This window comes from Mytilus trossulus, chromosome 5, assembly GCF_036588685.1.
Source record: "Mytilus trossulus isolate FHL-02 chromosome 5, PNRI_Mtr1.1.1.hap1, whole genome shotgun sequence".
Taxonomy (NCBI): domain Eukaryota; kingdom Metazoa; phylum Mollusca; class Bivalvia; order Mytilida; family Mytilidae; genus Mytilus; species Mytilus trossulus.
Window position 1 is genome coordinate 58,399,274 of NC_086377.1, and position 22,301 is coordinate 58,421,574.

The 22,301-nt window shown below is 32.3% G+C and overlaps 1 protein-coding gene across 1 annotated transcript; it reads right to left on the reverse strand.

The window, feature by feature from the left end:
* Positions 1-289: 289 nt before the first annotated feature.
* On the reverse strand, positions 290-21,856 carry LOC134718119 (uncharacterized). Its single transcript, XM_063580611.1, has 9 exons — positions 21,730-21,856; positions 19,769-19,814; positions 14,371-14,558; positions 13,429-13,743; positions 10,112-10,417; positions 9,406-9,626; positions 6,387-6,483; positions 4,355-4,438; positions 290-3,921 (listed from the first exon to the last, which is right to left on the reverse strand). The coding sequence occupies exons 1-9, from the start codon at positions 21,854-21,856 to the stop codon at positions 290-292; spliced, it is 5,016 nt and encodes a 1,671-aa protein (XP_063436681.1).
* Positions 21,857-22,301: the final 445 nt, after the last annotated feature.

Below are 22,301 nucleotides of genomic sequence, written 5' to 3' on the forward strand. Positions count from 1 at the left end.
CAAAATAAAACAAACATTAACAGCTACAGGTCACCGTACGGCATTCAACAATGAGCAAAGCCCATACCGCATAGTCAGCTATAAAAGGCCCCGATAAGACAATGTAAAACAATTCAAACGAGAACACTAACGGCTTAATTTATAATAATTCACTATATATAAAAAAAAAAAAGACAAACAATACTTATGAAGATCAGTAGATATAAAACAAAGACAGAACATTGAGAAGAAAAGTAGCAGATATCAAACAAAATCAAACAAACACCAACATAATTGAATAATACCATCATCACATAAAACAACACTTGGAATTCTTTTCCGACAGTAACTTAACTGTATCAGTATGTTCGTTCTGACTTGCTATATCCAGTGGACTACAGCCATTATTGTCACATAGATAAATTTTTGGATTTTTCTCTAACAGTAATTTTACTATTTCAGTATGACCTTCCTGACTTGCCTGTCTCAGTGGACTCCAGCCATCATTGTCACAGAGATCAATATTTGGATTTCTCTCTAACAATAATTTTACTATTTCAGTATGACCGTCTTGACTTGCTATATACAGGGGACTGCAGCCATAATTGTTACTTAGATCGATATTAGGATTCCTCTCTAACAACAACTTCACTATATCAGTATGTCCGTATAGACTGGCAATATACAGAGAACTACATCCATCTTTGTCATATAGATCAATATCAGAATTTCTCTCTAACAACAACTTTACTATTTCAGTATGTCCTTTCTGACACGCATGTCTCAGAGAACTACAGTCATTGTTGTCACAGAGATCAACATTAGGATTCCTCTCTAACAACAACTTTACTATTTCAGTATGTCCATTCTTACTTGCAATGTTTAGAGGACTACAACCCTTATATTGACATATATCAATGTTTGGACTTCTCCCCAACAATAACTTGACAATATCAGTATGTCCATTTTGACTTGCGATATAAAGTGGACTACAACCATCTTTGTCAAGTATATCAATATTCGGATTCCCCGTCAACAACAACCTTACTATTTCAGTATGTCCTTCCTGGCTTGCCTGTCTCAGTGGACTACAGCCATCATCGTCACATAGATCAACAATAGGATTCTTCTCTAACAACAACTTTACTACATCAGTGTTTCCGTTCTGACTTGCAATGAACAGTGAACTACAACCATCATTGTCACATAGATCAACAAAAGGATTCTTCTCTAACAACAACTTTACTATCTCAGTATGTCCGTTTTGGCTTGCCATGAACAGCGGACTAAAACACTCAGTGTTACGTAGATCAGTTTTAGTATTCTTCTCTAACAACAACTTTACTATTTCAGTATGTCCTTCCTGACTTGCCTGTGTTAGTGGACTACAGCCATCATCGTCACATAGATCAATATTTGGATTTTTCTCTAACAACACCTTTACTATTTCAGTTTGTCCATTATGACTTGCTATGCTCAGCGGACTCCAGCTATTACTGGCACAAAGATCAATGTTAGGATTTCTCTCTAACAACAAATTCACTATTTCAGTATGTCCTTGTTCACTTGCCATGTTTAGAGGACTACAGCCATTATTGTTACATAGATCAACATTAGGATTTCTCTCTAACAACAACATAACAATATCAGTATGTCCTTCCTGACTTGCTATGTACAGTGGACTCGAGCCATCATTGTCACAGAGATCAATGTTAGGATTTCTCTCTAACAACAACTTCACTATTTTGTTGTGTCCGTTTTGACTCGCCATGTACAGAGGACTACAGCCTTCATTGTTACAAAGATCAATTTTAATACTTCTCTCTAACAATAATTTAACTATTTCGAGATGTCCTTGTTCACTTGCCATGTTCAAAGGACTACAACCATCTTTGTCACACAGATCAATGTCAGGATTCCTCTCTAACAACAACCTTACTATATCAGATTGTCCGTTTTGGCTTGCCATGCACAGCGGACTACAGCCATCATTTCGACATAGATCTATGTTAGGATTCCTCTCTAACAATAATTTGACTATATTCGTGTGTCCGTTTTGACTTGCCATATACAGTGGACTACAGCCTTCATTGTTACATAGATCAATTTTAACATTTCTCTCTAACAACAACTTTACTATTTCGAGATGTCCTTGTTCACTAGCCATGTTCAGGGGACTACAGCCATCTTTGTCAGACAGATCAATGTCAGGATTCCACTCTAACAACAACCTTACTATATCAGTATGTCCGTTTTGACTTGCCATGTACAGCGGACTACAGCCATCATTGCGACATAGATTGATGTTAGAATTTCTCTCTAACAATAATTGTACTATATCCGTGTGTCCGTTCTGACTTGCTATGTACAGAGGACTACAGTCATCATTGCGACACAGATCAATGTTAGGATTCCTCTGTAACAGCAACTTTACTATATCCGTGTGTCCGTTCTGACTTGCAATGTATATGGAACTACATCCATCCTTTTGATATAGATCAACATTAGGGTTCCTCTCTAACAACATCATTACTACATCAGTATGACCTTGTTGACTTGCCATGTACAGTCCAGTAACTCCATTGTTTCGACATTGATCCACATTCACATCATTGTGTAACATCCATTGTAACATATCAGTATAACCATAAAAACAAGTTTGTATCAGCGGAGTAGTACCTGATCCATGGTGGTCTTTTGGTAAAACTGTGTCACATTTATTGGCTAATGTGACTTGAAGTGATTTGTCCAGATTTTGTAAATGCTTTAAAAGCTGTTGTCGAAATTCTGAAACCGTCAAATTGTTGTTCATCAATGTAACTCTCACGTTTCCTGTTGACCAGTCCTTTATAAACCTTTCTAAATATAATTCGAAATATTCTTCTGGTATTTGAATAACGAAGTCTATGTTACTGTTCTTGTCCTCTGGTGATTTCCTCCACACGAAGCGTTCATGTATTAAATCACTATCGCCATGGTATATTAAACATTGAATCATTTTCTGACCAAAGTAATGAGCAAGGAAGTCAAACAATTTATCATGTACAGTTTTATGTATACCATTTTGGTTATATACAAACGTACCAGCTAGAGTGAGAAGGGCCTCTTTAAGTTCTACCTTGGAAGTACTCCTATTTAATCCACAAGCATCACACGTATCTTCCAGTATTTGTCGTTGTTTTTCTGTCACTATGCCCTTTATCCATTCGTCTTTCAGTTGATTATTTAAGAGAACTATTAAAGCTAGACTGCATATTTTATGCTTCCCTTCAACACCACACCTTTTTAAACCATTTAGTTCATTTTGATAGACCATAAATGGATTTTTAAAAAAATCCTTTACACCTCCATGTTTTTCCACGTCATATAAAGAGCATAAAAGTGGAAAAAATTCACTATTTTGTGATAACCTTTCAAGATCGTTCAAGTTTGAATCAATATAAGTGCTTGCCATTATACATTTTTCTTCAGATGTAAGGCATAATTCATCTGACATTAAATTACATTCAGATGATTTAAAAGGTACTAATATATTAAACTTATCATCTTTATATACTTGTAACCTACAGGATACAATAATCTTACAACATTTGTCTGCAATAATTGTTTCAATAACAGGTAACAGTTGCTGCCAGATTTCAATATGTTGTTGGTTGGCAGTAAAATTTCCACAAATGTCATCTACTATGAAGACTGTCTGTTTACCAGGTTGATAATAATCTCTGATATCATCTGGTTTTCTCACTGGTAATATTTTGTACCCTTCTTTTTGTAAAACTAGTGCTGTGTGTCGTGCAATAAAAGATTTTCCAACTCCTGATGGACCAGTTAAAGTCAAACAACTATTGTCATGTACACAGGCAAGGACATACTCACTTGCTCTTGTAGTCACAAACATCTTGTCATTGTTTTCCCATTCTTTTATTTCTTTTTCTATCTGGTCTGAATAATATCATAAATTGTAGCTAATTAGCATTTATAATTAACATTTTTTATATTTATTTAATATTATGATTTAAAGCAGGCATTCAATAGTGGATTTCGTATATATTGTTAGTTGATTACATTTCGCAACTCATTGACGAAAAGTTATAAATGAAGGTTTAATCCACCATTATCTACATATGTAAATAACCTGTATCTAGTCAGAAATATGACAGTTGGTATTCATTCGTTTGATGTGTTTGAAATTTTGATTTTGCAATTTGACAGACTTTTTGTTTTTCTTTTTTGAGTTCGGTATTTTTGTTATTTTACTTTTCAATTAGTGTTTCGGTTCTGTTCGAGCAGCCAGAAAGTTTGAAAAGCAGAATATTTAACTACAGTCTTTTGTTGTCAAGATATAAGTTTCAAAGCAGATGAACCAATAGTATACCTCTGATATTTTTGGGTATAACTTCGTCCTGCTCAGTTTCCATTTTCAATATTTTCTCTTTAACATCAAACTGTTCTTTTTTTTCTGAAATTTGAACAGATTTTTTTCCTGAAAGCTTTTACCAAAGCTAATTCATGTATCTGGTTTTGATGTTATATTTGTTATTCTCGTGGGATTTTTGTCTGTTGTTCGGTCCGTTTCTGTGTGTGTTACATTTTAGTGTAATGTCGTTGTTCTCTTCTTTTATACTGCAATCAGCTATTTTACTATACAGATAAAGCTATGCGTATAAATGTTCGCTTTATACGTCAATGACCCCAACTAAGCTATAAACCCTGCCTCCTTATTGTATTTCATCAACAACGGCACGTCACGACCATGACATCGTAAAGTAACAATGGTCAAACTTTTATGAATTTAAACTTTTATGTCTTCAAATTGTTTATTTATATACCATAATTAACAAAGGATATTAATTAAGTTCATTTTCCCTTTCTAATGCCTTAATATGTCAATGTCTTATCACCTGGACTGTGCTCATAGGGAAACACCCCAAAATAGTACCCCAAGAGGGAAATTCCAAACACTTTTTTTAACACTTTTTTATATATTTTTTTCATTTTTCATTTTTTTTTTCGATTTCAGTATAAAGACAATATACTTATACCATGGTATAGTGTCTTTAAATATGAAATTTATTTGTATTCGGCACGAAACGGGAAAATGCTCGGTAGAACCTCGCATTTCCCCGTTTCTAAGCCTCATACAAATAAATTTCATATTTCAAGACACTATACGTATATTGTCTAAATATTTAATGCGTTTCCCTCGGTTTTAGTTTGTTCCCCCGATTTTGTTTTTGTCTCTGGATTTATGAGTTTTGAACAGCGGTATACTACTGTTGCCTTTATTAACCATGATTGCACTACCGAAGTGCATTGACGAAAGTGTATAATTAAAATTATTATGTTTGACACATGTAAAAAAACCTGAAGATGCTGCATGATTGGTAATGCGAAAGGTCTCCACCGAACAGATCTAGTGTAACAAAAAGGAACTATAAGACAACACTGAATAAAACCCTAGCAAAAAGCAATTTTAAATAAATCCCGACATGACAATGGTCAACAAATTCAAGTTCGAACAATTAAGAGCGGCTATAAGAGAATGTGATGTAACATCTAGACAATAGAACAATCATTGAATATTGGTTGAAAAAAGTATTGACAAAAATCAAACAAAACAACTAATAATTTCTAAATATTTAGACACACGTCAGAATTTTAAATGGCACGTGCATTTTTAAATGAATAATCCAATTAGTTAGAATTCTACCATTCCAAAAACAAGACATCAGTCTCTGGAAACCAGCATGTCACCTGTCTTTAGAAACAATTTTACAGAGTAACAACATCAATGGTATCAGCTGAAATGAGAATTGTTAAAAAAGCGCCTGCTAATTCTTTTTTTTTTTTTTTTTTTTTTTTTTTTTTTTATTTTCTTTTTTTTTTTTTTTTTTTTTTGCTAATTCTTTAAATATTTATAATACATAATGTGTTCTACTTTGAACAAGATTTCAAATACAACAGGAAATTCACACCAAGTTTAGAAAACTTGCAGTTCTTCTTAACGCTTAATTTCATGATGCAAATTATATTATGTTTAATTTAATGTTACAATCATGTTTTTTTTAGTTTTTTTTATCATATTTAACCAATTTACATTATTATGAATAAATGACATACTTACTTTTAGAAATACATTGCAAACACTTGATAGTATGACGAAACCTTTTTATATTATGTTAAGATGAAAACTTGAAAACTAAGCTTATGTCATGCATGCATGGACAAATCCAACTAACGTTAACTTAGTCCATACATGGATAGTCTAAGTCTTCTTGGAAAATTGAAAAATTGCAAATGTCTATGTACCGTTAGTTTAGCTCATGCATGCATGCATGGACTAAGTCCTGTAATATAAGCACTAATAACAAATCAATAAATGCTATAATTGATGTTTCTAATCTTACCTTTTAATACATTTAACACCTTTCTAACTTGTTTCTTCATCCCAGAATTCCATATCATATCTACAGGATGATCATCTTCAGATAGTCTTGCCAATATCTGTTTAAACAAATTCTCAAATTTATTATCCACATGTATTTCTATTATAAACAGGAAAGCACTTCGGGTATAACAGTACAAATAATAAAAAAAATATTTTCACATTTTTTTGGGAATGTAATGTAACACAAAACTTCTGGTTATCCATTATAGATTGGATAAAAATTATGAAATCTTCTTGCCTTTCAGTGCAAAATTTGTCATTTTATGTGTGTCTGAGGATTCTGTCAACAGTAAAACAGTTAATTATATCTTATTGTTACTTAAATACTATATCTACAAATGAAGATGTAAGAGTGTATTGCCAACAAAATATGGTGGGATAGAATATTTAAAGTATTGGATTAAAATAGAAAAATACTCTGTATGTTTCTTAACCCCTACACAAAAAATAAAAATGGATCAGAAGTAGCAATTGTAAGAAGCAGCATTTAATTAACAAAATCAATTGTAATATATAAATATCTTATTTTACAATTATGATTTAATCGATCTTACAAGTATTGATTAACTTTTTATATATTGTTTCTTATACTGTATTAAGCAATTTCACATGTTTAATCTTGAAAATAAAATAATTACAAAAAAACAAAAACAAAAAAAGTACAAATAAGAACAAACTATACAAACCAGCTGAAGACGAATATGCACTAAGTATAGATATGAAAGTACTCAAAGATTTGAGTTTACTTAAAAACAATTGAAAACATTTTAGACGTTAGAAACGTAGTTAATAAACTGTCTGGATTGCAAATAATTGAGCGATCAACAGATCACAACAGTTACCTTACTAAATGCTATAACTGTTACAGTATCTTGCATGGAAAAATAATTCTTATGGAAAGCAAGCCCAGCATGTAAATACAGTTCTATTAATATTTCGCATACGTACGATAGTTTTTAGGACATGAAATGAACACTTTATCATAGAATATCAGAGAAGGTTTTGTAAGGTGTCATAAGCTTTCCTCATTTTTGTAATCTAAATATTTTGGAAAATTATACTTTTTTTTGTACTGGAAATCTGACTAACTTCGATCATCAATATTTTTTTAATGATAAGATCAAAAGTTGTACAGTTCAGGTTTATAAAGATTAAATGGGTATTATTCTGCCTGCAGTTGTAGTTCATGGTGCAGTTGCCATGTGACTACTAATATGGTATTTTCAGATTTGGCAATATTCAATATATATTCTCTAGATCATATCGGGAGTCAAACCTACATAAGGATCTTTCCGTGTCTTGATTTGGACAACAGTCATTTTATTTCTTTGGATGCTTAAACTCGTTGATAAAGTTATCCACAAGAATTAGTTCCCTACGAATAAAAGTACTAACAGATTGAGTGTCCATTTGGTATCTTTAGAAATATGTTTCCTTCCGATCTTATTGTTTTAACTGTATCAAAAATACAAACATTGCCGCTCTTAAAGTAATCAGCTATATAGTTGCTAAGGAGAGGATATGTGGCAAGGGGAAATTTGCGGTCGTGGTACATGTTCTTCATATACCTGTTTAGGTCTCGCAATGAGCAGTTATCATGAAATGTTAAAAATATTGCACATTTTGTGTTTACTTGTATAATATTTTATTTGTATGATTAAAGTCTAACGTTTGTATTTGTAAGGTGTCATGAACTTCCCTCGTTTTTGAAATCTTGATTTTCAAATACCTTTATGTTTTTTTTTTAACGTTTGTTTATAACTTTTTTGAAACAAACTTAAAGATTGCACTAACAACTTCTGCACCCTGAAATACAAATCAAAAGTCAAAACAAACCAAACATGTGCAGCATCGTTTTAAATCTTCTTACTTAAATGGATCAGACTAAAATGATCAGATTAAAGAAAAGGAGAATTGTTTATACTTAAATAAAAATGAAAATAAATACATGATACAATTAAAAATGAAGAACAATCTTTAAATAATTCTAAAAGAAATGTATGTAACCTCTAGTTAACAAAGATCCAAAGATTTGGATTAAAACACTAAAAACTATCATTAAAATTTCGAAGTTCCCATTTCTATGCAATTTTTCTGTGAGGTTTTCAGATTGCAGGTTGTTAATTTACGTTAATGTAACAAAATTGTCACCATTGTTTGTACCTTTCCAATTGCACAACTATACATGTAACATGTAAGTAATCTTTCTGAAATGCTGCAGGGATTAAACATATATCAGTTGATTCCACAAAACTGCTGTTATTAAGAATCTCATTCATACGTTGTTGTGCTAAATCTGATTCAAAATTGCCCGTGTGAGTTCGACTTAGTAGAAAATGTACAAATCAGGATCATATTTTTTAAGTACTAATTTCACCTTGTTATCACTTTATGTAATGGGTTGTGGATGAAAGAGTGTTTCTCTTCAACTTTTATATAAGCTTTGGATTTCAACTATTTTGGCCACGAGGATCAATGAAGAGACATGTATTGTCAAAATCCGCATCTGGTGCAAGAAACTTAGTACCGTTAATCTTATAACTACTATTACTGTTATCTTTGATAAATATTTACACCACTGGTTCGATGTCTCTGCTGGTGGACTATCAGTCCCCGAGGATATCACCAGCCCAGTCGACAGTACTTCGGTACTGGCATGAAAATACGGATTTTTTTATGTTATTAGAATTTGCTGTTACAAAATATTAGAAATTATTTTAAATTAAGGAATGTATCTCCCTTATGCAAAGCTCTGATTCCTTTCACGGATTTGGCTATACTTTTTGGAACTTTTAAATTATAGCTGTTCATCTTTTGAACAAGATTTGGATTTCAAATATTTTGACCACGAGCATTACTGAAGAGACATGTATTGTCGAAATGCACATCATGTGCAAGAAAATTAGTATCGTTAATTCTATTACAAATCCAGATTAATAGTATAGGTAGTTTATTGTTAACATGGTTAATAAACTCACTTTTCTAACTGTTTGAACAAATTGTTGATATTGATGCGAATCCATCAGGGTCATTTCAAGCATCTTGTTGTACCAAGACTGTAGTCTATATAAGTCTGCTGATAAACTGGTATCATGGCTTTCTGGTTTAGTATTTGAAACCTGAACAGTTTTTACCATAGAAACTAACGTAACCATTGTCTGGAACCCTGGTGTGTTTGTTAGTGATGGTATTATGGCTCCTGTAAGATAAAAATGTCTGTGGTGTTCTTCATGTAGGTATTCCATTTATTAAAACCAGTGATGCATATTAATACTGGAATATATTTGATTGATTCTTGTTTGTACTTATGACGACGGTCGGGAATTGTTGGCGTAGAAAGCCAGAACGCCTAGATACCAGTATATAAATAAGAATTATAGTTAATGAGTATTGACGTCTAATGGACTTGCAGCGTAAAAAAAGCTCACAACCCTAATCGACAGAATAATGATACAGTAGTACAATAACTTAGTTCATAACGCAACTCGGGCTCTGACATTTGTTAGATTTTATATGGTAGAAGTTATGGTTATACTACTCTTCAGGGCGAAACATGTTCAGCAGAAGTTGTTAACCTTTCTGGAGCCCAATCACTGCTTTGATAATCGTAGCTATTACAGTAAACTGTTAAATATATCTAGTCTTGAATTCAATGTGCCGTTGGTATTAAGAATAATACGAAACCTGTTTGAATTAACTTTAACTCATCTGGTGTCACGTCGGTTGATTCTAAGTCAGATGCCAGCTTTGCATTCGTATGATCCTCTTTCAATGCTGTCAGAAAACACTGATAATCTTGTTTACTTCTTATGAAGTCTAATAGTTTTCTATTTATTTTTGCCTGTACTTCACTAGAGACTATTGCTGACCAGTCATCAGGATCTAATACTCCCATTGATATTAATAGATCTATGATACATTCTGTATTTGACAAGTTCTGAGTCAGATTGTGATAGTTCTTTTGTAACCTGACTGAATGGAACCCTATAACTAAATCAAAGAAAAACAATTTACTGTGTTTGAACTTTGAGTCATCAACGATCTTCATATTTGTACTTGTTTGGCTTTACAACTATTTTGAACTGAGCGTCATTAATTCGTCTTATGTAGACATAACGCGCGTCTGGTATAATACATAAGCCTGGTACCTGTGATAACTATTTACATCACTGGGTCTATGTCACTGCTGGTGAATGTTTCGACCCCGAGGATATCACCAACTTAGAAATATAGATTCTTACATTGATACCAGTGGATTATCGGATTTATCCAATCGAGATAGTGAAATAATCAATTTAAAAGTCCGAGCCGCCTCGGCTTTATAATTTAACTATCGAGATTGGATAAATCCGATAATCCACGAGTAACTATGTAAGAATCTGTTTCTCTAATGATTAAAAAGACATTTTCTTTTTGTTAACCGAAAATCCCCTTCGAGTGCCTTTCACATTGCACGAAGTTGTCAATTTCATTAACACCTGTTATCGTATTTTGATTCATTCAGTTAGCTAAAAAGGTCATAACCCTCAAAATCATCCAATGATCTTTTGAGATCACCAGCAACCACACGTTGATTAAATTTTTTTATACAATGGGTTCGGAAAGGGATAAATTTCCATAGAGTTAGAGAAATCAGCACATCGGTGTTGATATAATCATCATTATATGATAATTTTAATGAATTTCCTGTTTACCAAATTTTGAAAATTTAGAAAAAAAAATAAGGATTTTTTTTGCCAGGCATAAGAAACCTAAGCTGTATTTGCCACAACCTTTTTGAAATTTTGAGTCCTCAATGCTCTTCATCTTTGTACTTGCTTGTCTTTATCACTAATTTGATCTGAGCGTCAGTAATGCGTCTTATGCACGTATGTCGTATTAAATTAAAATTCAAAACAGAAAGTTCAAACACATCAAACGAACAACTGTATTATTCTTAACTTGGAATAGACTTTTCTTTCTGTAGCACATTATAGATTAAACTTTGTTTGATATCGAAGCTAGCTCTCACTTGTATGACAATTGCACGGAAGTGCGATACATTGACAACAATGTGTGGAAAAAACAAACAGACTTAATTGAAAAAAAATGTATTTAATAGGTGTGGAGTAAATAATGTGTTATGCTCTCAATCACATGAAAAAAGCAAACAAAAGGACATTTTAACATGTAATTAAGATACTAAACAACGTCAGAGCCTAGAGTTTATATTTTAAGACCTTAGTGTATCGTTTGTGAAGTTGAAATTGTATATTTATCAACAAGGTCTCTGTATCTTCTAACGAACATTTATCAAAAATAAAGTAATAGACGTTCTTTAACATAACCCTGGTTCTTCAAATTTTTGCTTTAACAATGATGACGCTTTATTAAATATAATATATAGATGCAAGCCCTCGAATACCGAATAAGTTCGAAAATGTTTATCCCATTTATATATATATATATATATACAACTCGTCTAAACATCAACCCAACAATGTTAGATCTGTAAATTTGCTTTCGCAAATTTTTGGTTCTTCCCTCGCCGGGATTCGAACCCATGCTACTGTGATATCGTGACACCAAATCGCCTGCACTGCGATTTTTCTTATGTTTTAAACCTCGGTCACACCTTACCGGATAGCTCGAACGGACGCCTAACGGATAACTTTTTTCAATCCGGTCATGTCCGTTAGACGTCCGTTCTTATCCGTTAGACGTCCGTCCATATCCGTTGCATTTCCGTTAAGCGTACGTTTTATCCGTTGACGTCTGTTCTGTGCGGTGGAAAACTTTGAGCATGTTCAAAACTTTGAACGGACGTCCAACGGACAAAATGTCCGTTGAACGTACGTAAGGCGTCCGTTTTGTACGGCACTCGTCCGTTTTGCTTCCGTTTTGTATCCGTTACGTGTCCGTTATACATCCGTTGGAGGTCTGGAAGATAATTTCACCAACGGACTTCTACCAGACGTTTAACGGATAAAACGGATGTTGAATGGATGAGATACGGACTCATACCGGACGTTTAACGGATAAAACGGATGATAAACGGATCTGAAACGGATAAATGCCAATTGAAAAATTCGCATCAGAAATGCCAATTATTGGTATGTCAGATTTCTTAAGGTTCGTGAATTCTTATTATTCATAATCGATCTTAGAGTATAGGCACGTCTTCACAATCAAGCAGCTCTTATTCAGGCCAGACACTGCCCTTTGGCGGAATTTTGAAGACCAAACCAAAGCCAGTTACACAGAAACATTTGGAATATTTATGTGATTTACATTTATTAATATTGTCGCCTTTGCTTTTCCGTATATCTTGTTCATCCGTTTTATCCGGTACGCTTCCGTAGAGTATCCGTTTTATGCGGTACTCGTCCGTTTGATGTACGTTCGACATCCGTTCTGTCCGGTACGTTTCCGTTTCTCGTACGTTGCATATCCGTTGTGTGTCCGTTATGCATCCGTTATGCGTCCGTTTTATTCGGTCAGTACATCAACGGACTCCCAACGGATAACAATTTTGTCAACGAAACGAACAACTTTTATTTTCATCCGTTAGGCGTCCGTTCGTGCTATCCAGTAAGGTGTGACCGAGGCTTTATGAAAAGAACATGTTTTCAAATCCATGTTACTTTTTGTTTGAAAAAGAAAAGGTCATTAGAACATTTGTTAACAAATATATGGTAAATAAATCATAAAATCTAGAAACAAGTAACTGTCAATTTTGCAGAAAAAAACCCTCATAATATATTTGGTCTTTTTACAGTACACTTAATAGACGGAAATTCAGATTGAAGGCTGATGTAGTTCTTCAAAATGTTGTTTCTATGAACATTCTTGTCTTTGCACTTTAAATATATATGTTCATACTTATGTGTTTCAGTTATCTATTTCTTCTGTTTTAGAGGTAAGTGCTTTCAATGCATGAGTTTTTATTTTGTGTTCAGTTATGTATAAGGATCGATTTATACTTTACAAATAAATAATCAACAAGCAAAATAAGTACTCACTACTGGATTTAACTTTCGACTTAGAAACAACTTTATGATTGGAAATAAGTTGACCTTCCATACAATCTATCAAGTCTTTAGAACATGACGAAGACTCCTTAAGAACTTCTAACAACACACTGTAGGAATCTTCTGGTCTTTGAATTAGAAAGTCTAATATGCATTTATTGCGATCAGACTGTCTTGGATGGTGTTCTATTTCTTCTCTGTCTTCTTTTCTTAAGATACATCTGGAAATCAGTATATCAAGGACTTCATTATCTAAGATGGTGTCGTGTATTATCTGATCATAGAAATGGAATAGTCTTTGGTGAACTGGAAAAAGAAATAATACAAATTATAACCACGATGATCTAGAAAGATAATTAAGATAGTTATGCTAATTTTGTTGTCTGGTGTTATATCATCATGAATATTATAAAGTCTGTAAAAAAATAAACAAGTTGTTTTCTGAAGAAGAAAAAATGAAAAGCATTAGTGAATAATTATGTCTGATATGTGACGTCATATATACTATTATATGGAAATAAAAATATTTGGGACATTCTCCTATACATGATATGTCTGAGTTAATATCTTCATGTATTTATGATATTGACACGAATGACAACTCCGGTAAAAAATATTGACAAGTTTATACAAATGACAAGCTTTGGGGCTGTTTTACCACTAGACATGTTTTGCAGTTTAGTGACGTCGATGTGGACACGTTTGGGGGAATTGGACACGTTTGGGGGGAAGGACATGTTTCTGAGTGTTACATATATATTCATAATTCAATTTTATCTAACTGACATTATTTAGAATTTATATTTTTTTCAATCAGATTAAGACCACTCAATTTGCAAGAAGAATTATTGTTGAACTATTATCAATCTTAGTACAAGCTTAGACCTATGAAACCTAGTAGGGTACATCTTGTAAGATATGTAAGTAATGTACCAATTTGCTGGCTGAGTAAATCCCATTCCTCTGGTCTGATTTTAACCCTCAGTTGATCTTTATAATCACGGATAGCTTGGAGAAAACCACCTTCGTATTCTCTGTCTGTGTAGTGTTCGAGAGCCTTAGGTATAGTATAGAAAATAGTACAAGCTGCTTGTAATAAGTTGTCTTCTTCTGTTTGTATTCTATAAATACAAGGTATGCAATGTAGCTTTCAATCTTAAATAGAAGGTGAGGTGAGACATTTATCAAAAGATGTAATGAAATGTTTTTGAAGAAATTCTCAATCTTACTATTAAATGAATTTAAAACTGTGGATTGAGTTATGTTTTAATTTTCATAGTTAGAAAAATAAACTGATGACCAAGCCTTATACTCACTTGTATAAAATGTAAACAGTTTAATGCAGATGTTGAAATCGAAATGTCAACTCTTTAGTCTGTGACATGAAAACTTTGTTTTTTTTCAAAGTCATTTAACCATGACTAAAGGAACATGACCAAACTAATAGTTGTCGAAATATGATATCATAGCTAATACAAATGCATACCAAATATTAATGATCTTTCATATAACAGACGTTCCCCTTAAACATACATGTACCTTATACCAATTGTTAACATGAGTTTTTGGCAGATTGAGACTATTGAAGACAGGAAAGACCAGTGCCAAATAATCGTCTTTATTTTTGCAGTACAGAATATTCTCTATTTTGAAAAAAAGTAGACCATAAATCGTTTCATTAGAGTTCAAATGAACAAATTAGACAATATCAACTGTCGTACATTCAGAAAATTTTGTTTACATAATTTATTATTGCAATCTTTATAGAATGAACACAAATGGGAGATTAATTATTGTGACATAAGACAACTATGTATATACTATGCCATATATGTCATAATATGCAAAAGGGGAAAAATGATCTATGTTCAATATGTATAAAAAAAATCCTTAAAAATTAAGTTGTATTCTGCAAGATAAGAGAAAACCATCGATTTTAAATTGAGAGTATGAATTCTCTTCCAGCGGCCATTTTGTCATCATCGCGGCTTACGACACAACATGATATCAATAAACCACAAAGGAAGAAAACCAGCAGTAAACTAACGTAGTCGTAATTGAGTGTCGATATCTTATCAAGCGTACGGTTCTTTTATTCGACAAGGAAGCAGAAACAGTTAACTGGGTCAAAACATTATTATACATGCTGTTAAAGACTTTCCTAACTAACTTGATACGTTTTTTGTTAATAAGTATGGTGTGTTATTTTAGAAAATTAAAAGCGAATTGGTTAAAAAGTCAGAGTTCAAAGTTAAAAAATAGTGTAGCGTGTTAGTCTAGATCGTTTATAAAAATCCAAGTTGTCCGAAATTCTTTTATGTAAAAAGTAAAAATCAATGGCATTTTCAAATGACAAAACACATAAAAATCGAATGGACAAGAACTGTCACATTCTTGTCTTGGTACAGGCATTTAGAAATGTAGAAAAGGGTAGATTAAACCTAATTTTATAGCGCTATACCTCTCACTTTGTTGACAGTCTCATCAAATTCCGTTATATTTACATGTTACATGATGCGTGAACTAAACAGACATCATAAATTCGGACCTTCCCTTATCTGATCACCAGCATTGGTAAAGGAATTATTCACAGAGGTATTGGGAGGTGACACGTCTAGGTAATGAAGGGCTTTCCTGTCCGGCTAAAAAACTCGTGTTACGCCATAACATAATACAAGTTCATTCATCACTTGAAAAACACATAAAAACGATCAAAAGAGAAAGTAAGGGATAAAAGACACATCATAGACATTTGGTTTAGGGTGCTCAATACAAACCCCACCAAAAGTGCGGATAATCCAAGAAACTTTAGAATAAGACTAATGTTAAATGCATATCAGAGCTCGTGGTACTTTCATGAGTGGTATACCAAGCATGCATCTAATATACAACAAGCAATCTATTAAGCTATATATCAAAGTGAAATAATTCACATATAGGTTTATTAATACACGAATAAAATATTAAAACTTAAATATTCTGTAAAAAATGTATGTCCATTCTTATAAATGTCAATTTTAGAGTCTGATAGGTCACTATTACATTTTTTGAATTCTTCGTCTATCCCATCCAGTGACGGAATCTAATGTCTTATTATGTGAACTACACAATCCAATATGATAATTATATGTTTCTTGCCAAGTGGTTGGCCTTTCCTGATCCAACAAGCAAACTGACGGTGAGCAATTAGTCTTGTTGCTTGTAAGTGAGTAGTTTTGGATTTCTAGAACAATAGGGTTTAGAAAACTTATCTAAAATCTGTATTTTCAAGTCTACATTCACCAATTTTTTTTTAATCAACAAGCGTATATTCGTGGCAGCATAGACATTCCTACGGTAATGACAAGACTAAACAGTTTGTACATGAACACCAATTAGTGTCAAACTAGCGAGTTCCTCTTTATTATACTCTGGTTATACTTTGGGTTTAAAAATATTTTTGATTTGAGCGTCACTGAGGAGTCTTATGTAGACGAAACGCGCGTCTGGCGTACTAAATTATAATCCTGGTATCTTTGATAACTATTTACACCACTGGGTCGATGCCACTGCTGGTGGACATTTCGTCCCCGAGGGTATCACCAGCCCAGTAGTCAACACTTCGGTGTTGACATGAACATCAATAATGTGGTCATTTTTATAAATTTCCTGTATACAAAACTTTGAACTTTTTGAAAAACTAAGGATTTTCTTATCCCAGGCATAGATTACCTTAGCCTTATTTGGCACAACTTTTTGGAATTTTGGATCCCCAATGCTCTTCATCTTTGTACTTATTTGGGTTTATAAATATTTTTGATTTGAGCGACACTGAGGAGTCTTATGTAGACGAAACGCGCGTCTGGCGTACTAAATTATAATCCTGGTACCTTTGATAACTATTTACACCACTGGGTCGATGCCACTGCTGGTGGATGTTTCGTCCCCGAGGGTATCACCAGCCCAGTAGTCAACACTTCGGTGTTGACATGAATATCAATAATGTGGTCATTTTTATAAATTTCCTGTATACAAAACTTTGAACTTTTTGAAAAACTAAGAATTTTCTTATCCCAGGCATAGATTACCTTAGCCGTATTTGGCACAATTTTTTGGAATTTTGGATCCCCAATGCTCTTCATCTTTGTACTTGTTTGGGTTTATAAATATTTTTGATTTGAGCGTCACTGAGGAGTCTTATGTAGACGAAACGCGCGTCTGGCGTACTGAATTATAATCTATCTAGTATGTACCCAAATTGACCACACTCATCAAAATTTGACTCACTTGGTGAGCGGGATACTCTTTACTACTCTAAACAAGACATTTAAGCTAAAACAGTATAGATTTATTTAAAGGGCTTTATATCTAAAACTAACAAAAACAACCGTTGCACGCATAAGCAACAAGAACTGAGAAAAAATCATTAAATAAGCTAATTTTACATCTTTTGGTCTAGAAAAAAATAGCTAAAAGTTTAATCTTTTATATTTACGTTGCCAGATAAAACACAAAGATTAAAATAAAATCATCATTTTTGTTCGTAAATTTTTGATTCCACTCCAATAAGACAAAGTTGATCTTTAATTGTTCTGTCAAATTTTTAAACTTTTGGTTAAATAGCTGAAGAACTGTAAATACAGAAAATATTGTGAGGTTTTGTCATTGCGAAAAATGCGATAATTTAAACTCTCATTTTGAAATAATTTAAATAAATTAAAAATTAAACAGGATTTTTCTCAAAATCGTAAATATTAAAATCGCATTAAAGTCTAAATTGACAAAATCGCAATAATAAATTCACAAAATAATTTCTGAATTTACAGTATTTGATTAGCTAAAGATTCAAAATTTTTTGATAAGGACATTAATTCCTGAATATGAAAATAAATATAGCTTTGGACTGATCAAATTCTATAATTACAATTGGTATCTATCTATTTCAAATATTAAAGGATACCCATTTTAATTTAAAAAAAAAATCAATTTTTAGTTCATACACTTGTGTTAAGAAGGCCTACCCATTCTAATTTTTTTTTTAAATACAATTTTTAGTTCATACACTCGTGTTAAGAAGGCCATTAGCATTTTTAAATTTATTAAATTACATTATTTCAGTATTTCGTTGTTACAAAAAATTTTCAGCGATCATAATTCATTTAAAACTGAGCTAACGCAAAGTATGAAAATACACCACGGCTGTCTAGTTATTTTGTCACCACATTACTCGCTCAAAATAAATATATTTCTTTTCTTTTTCTGTGTCTGAAACTTGCACTCCTGTTTACTATCCATAGGAAATGTTATTCATTCCTGGACCGGTAAGCCGTGGCGGCTAGAATTCATCGAGTGAAGATCCAACGATTAGATTTTACAGAATGCTAATATGCTAATCTTTAAATTACATTGAATTTACATTTATTACTAAAATTAAAACATTGCAAAGCTGATCACACTACTTTCTTATTTATTAGTTAGTTTAAACATATTTTGTTATTTAAAATGACAAAACCTACACCAAGAGTCGTCCATGCGCTCCGAATCGCGTTATTCTATGATTAATGAACAAACTTAAATGAGAAAAATTCCACTCCCGGCTTGCAAAAATACTTAAACTACGTCACAAAAGTCAGGAAGCGCAAATGAATAAAATTAATAGTTCCCAATGTTCTTCCTCATTAGTTTTCATTTCCAGATAGAACCGAGTGATTTTTTTATGGTAATATGAACATGATAAGATAATAAGTTAAACAATTGCGAATTTTCCATTTCAGGTAAAAGGGTGTCTTAATTTGAATCCATTTATATTTTTGAATTTTAAATTTTCATTGCTAACCCTGCGGTATAAGTTTTGCTCATTGTGGAAGACCGGACAGTTTACTATGTTTTATTTTTATTTCTGTGTCATTTGGTTTCTTGTGGAGAGTTGTTTTATTGGCAATAATATCATATCTTCTTGTTTTTGTTATATCATAAGCGTACACATAACTGCTTCAGTCACTTTTTGAATGTTGAATCACACTCGTCTGTCAAACAATTTAGTTTGGTTATTTAAAAGCACAATCAAAGATTGGAACCTTCTCATTTCGAGTTTCATCTCTAATATTCCATTCTTAGAAATATCCGTTAAGTTGTTCACATGACTTTTAAAGGGGATCTAGTTTGTAATAATTTATTTCCATTAACACACACGCGATGCAGTAATGTCTTAGGACATGACATCGTATCCAATCAAGGTGAAGATCATTTTTCTTACAACTTGCGATTTCATTACAGAAAGACACTACATAGATGATGAATTGTCATATTTTGTACCTATGTAATAAAACAATGAAATGATTAAACAACTTACGGTTGTGGTTTCGTTGACCAAGTATGTGTCCTCTTCTCTTGGAATTCTGCAATGAAAAAGGATACATCTTATTTACAAAGTTTGACTAGTTCTGGAAAGTAAATTATTACTTTTGCAACACCCAAGAAGCATATCAATATAATATAGATATTCTTTTCAGAACCAATACCTCATTAGTCCTTGAAACAACAAAGCTTTGTAGCACTGATAACAATTTAACGAAGAATTCCACCCCTACCCAACGTTAAATAAAAATAAAAATGCCCATCTCAATTTTTTGTTATTAACAATGAAAAATTATAACAAAATATTGACAAAATGCTTGTTAAAATATATCTGTACACATCGAATGACATTTCTTTTAGGAAATGTTCCCTGAGCTATATGTGTTCAGCATTAAAAACTATGACCCCGAGGCACATGTGTAGGGTCAGTAAAACTGTATATATCATGATGATCCCCTTTTCAATAAAAATGTTGATTTTCGTTTGTCTTTTGATAATATCAAGTGGTAACAAATAAATAACTTCCTGACATTTTTTGGTGAAGGATTAAATAAAAGGTTGCAAAATCGGAACTCAACATAATTTTTAACACAATGATCTTTTTGAGGTGACTATATATCTTAAAGTACATAAATCTTCATTTAATGACAATTTCACCTTTCACAAGGGCCTATAGATTTTGAACTATATGTGTGTACTAACTTATTTTAAGATCTTATCTATGCTGCTCAAATGTTTTTCGATTCTACTTTGCCATGTGAGAATGCGTTTTGACTAGCCATAAAACAAGGTTCAAGCCACCAGGTTCTCTTTATATTAGAATGTCAGGAATATACCAGTTGTTATCTACAGTTTGTTTATATCGATGTTGTTTTTGCTTTTGCTGTAGTTTAGTGTTTATGTTATTCTGTTGTTTTCCTCTTAAAGTTGATGTGTTTCTCTTAGTTTGATTTTTTGCGTTCTTTTTATTTTTGCTTAATCAAATTATGACTTTAGAATAGCGGTTAACACATACTGCCATTGTGTTTTATCTATCACAATTTCAACTGGAAAGCACACAAAAGGGTCACTTATAAAGTCAGTCAATCTTATTAATAATCTCTTCTCTTCATACTACGTGTTTGTTCAAAAACTTATATGCTGATCATGTCTAGTTATCACCCGGAGTTAAAGTTTTCGAAATAATACTGTAAATTCAGAAATTATGGCTTTTTTATTATTGCGAAAAATAAGCCAGGATTAAAATCGCAATAATTAAGACTCGCATTTTTGTATTTTGTACATAATTTTAACAGGATTTTTCTTAATATCGCAAAAATTAAAATTGCATTTTGGTCTAAAATGACAAAGACGCATTTATTAATGTATGTAATAATTTCTGAATTGAGAGAACACAAAATTTACCTAAAAGAATAGAGGTCAAGTAAAAATAAAATGAATAGGTCACAGATTTTAGTTAACTAAAAAAAAAAACTTTGTTAAAATATTCCTAATTGAATTTTTAAAAAGGTGAATATTTGTAAAGAAAAAGACATTCTTAAATCTGTCATAAAATCATCAAATATCCAATTTGTAATCCACATATTTTTCTTTGAAAACAATTTGAAGACAGTTCATACATTTCCGTTTAAATGATGTACAGCAATTATAAGGTCGCCGACTTTTGTTTTAACGGTATTCTTTCATAGTACTAATCTAGGTGTAAAAATACCACAATTCGTCAAACTAATGATTAATTTGTTTTCGTCATTTTCCATTTAACGTCGATTGCGCAACTTGGATATAATTTTCAAACAATACATTAAAAGGAACGCACCAAAAATTGTTGGTGTAAGATGACAAAAACGTATTTACGGCTTTTTTTTTATAGATATTTACAGGTCGATGTTTTAAATTGTTGTTTTGACTTTGACTAAACCGTTTTGTAATTCTAGAGAACAAGCAAATAAATTATACCTGTCTTTGGACTCGACAACGACTGTAGTTCTGTCTGACAACTTTGTGAAGACTGATTGTCTGCATCATCTAATAGCTGGATCATGTCCTCATCAGATTTTGCCATTCTCAACTGAAACCAGTCCATGTTATTTGCTGATTAGACAAACTATGCATGTGGCTCTGCGGGTTAGGGTTCTGACATACTTACGTCTCTAATATTTGAAAAAAAGGTAAAGATAAAAAATATATTCACTCAATATTTTACAACCATAATGATGATCTCAGGGATTTAAGTTATATTTTATGAATAAATGCGGATGCTTGTTTATATGTATGAGACGGCTAACCAACGATCAAAATAAATAAAAGACATCTACTAGAGAGCACATAAAGTCTTTCACAAAATATAGGTGTCTATATCATATATCAAGTTTTAAATTGTCATGGTTTTGACACAGCTTAATGATTCTGAATATATCACACACAAGTTTTCAAAATCATAGATACATTCGAAATCTATTCGATTCGTTAGTGTTCGAAAAAAACCTTGTTTTTCAATAATTCTTAATGTTTTCATATGTGTTTATCAT

Excerpts from the sequence above, each read along its gene's own strand:
- LOC134718119 (XM_063580611.1), bottom strand. The coding sequence starts at position 21,856 with ATGGACTGGTTTCAGTTGAGAATGGCAAAATCTGATGAGGACATGATC. Across the intron at positions 9,627-10,111 it reads GTTAAAGTTAATTCAAACAG|GAGCCATAATACCATCACTA; the intron begins GTTTCGTATTAT and ends TTTATCTTACAG. Across the intron at positions 3,922-4,354 it reads TATACCCAAAAATATCAGAG|ACCAGATAGAAAAAGAAATA; the intron begins GTATACTATTGG and ends GATATTATTCAG.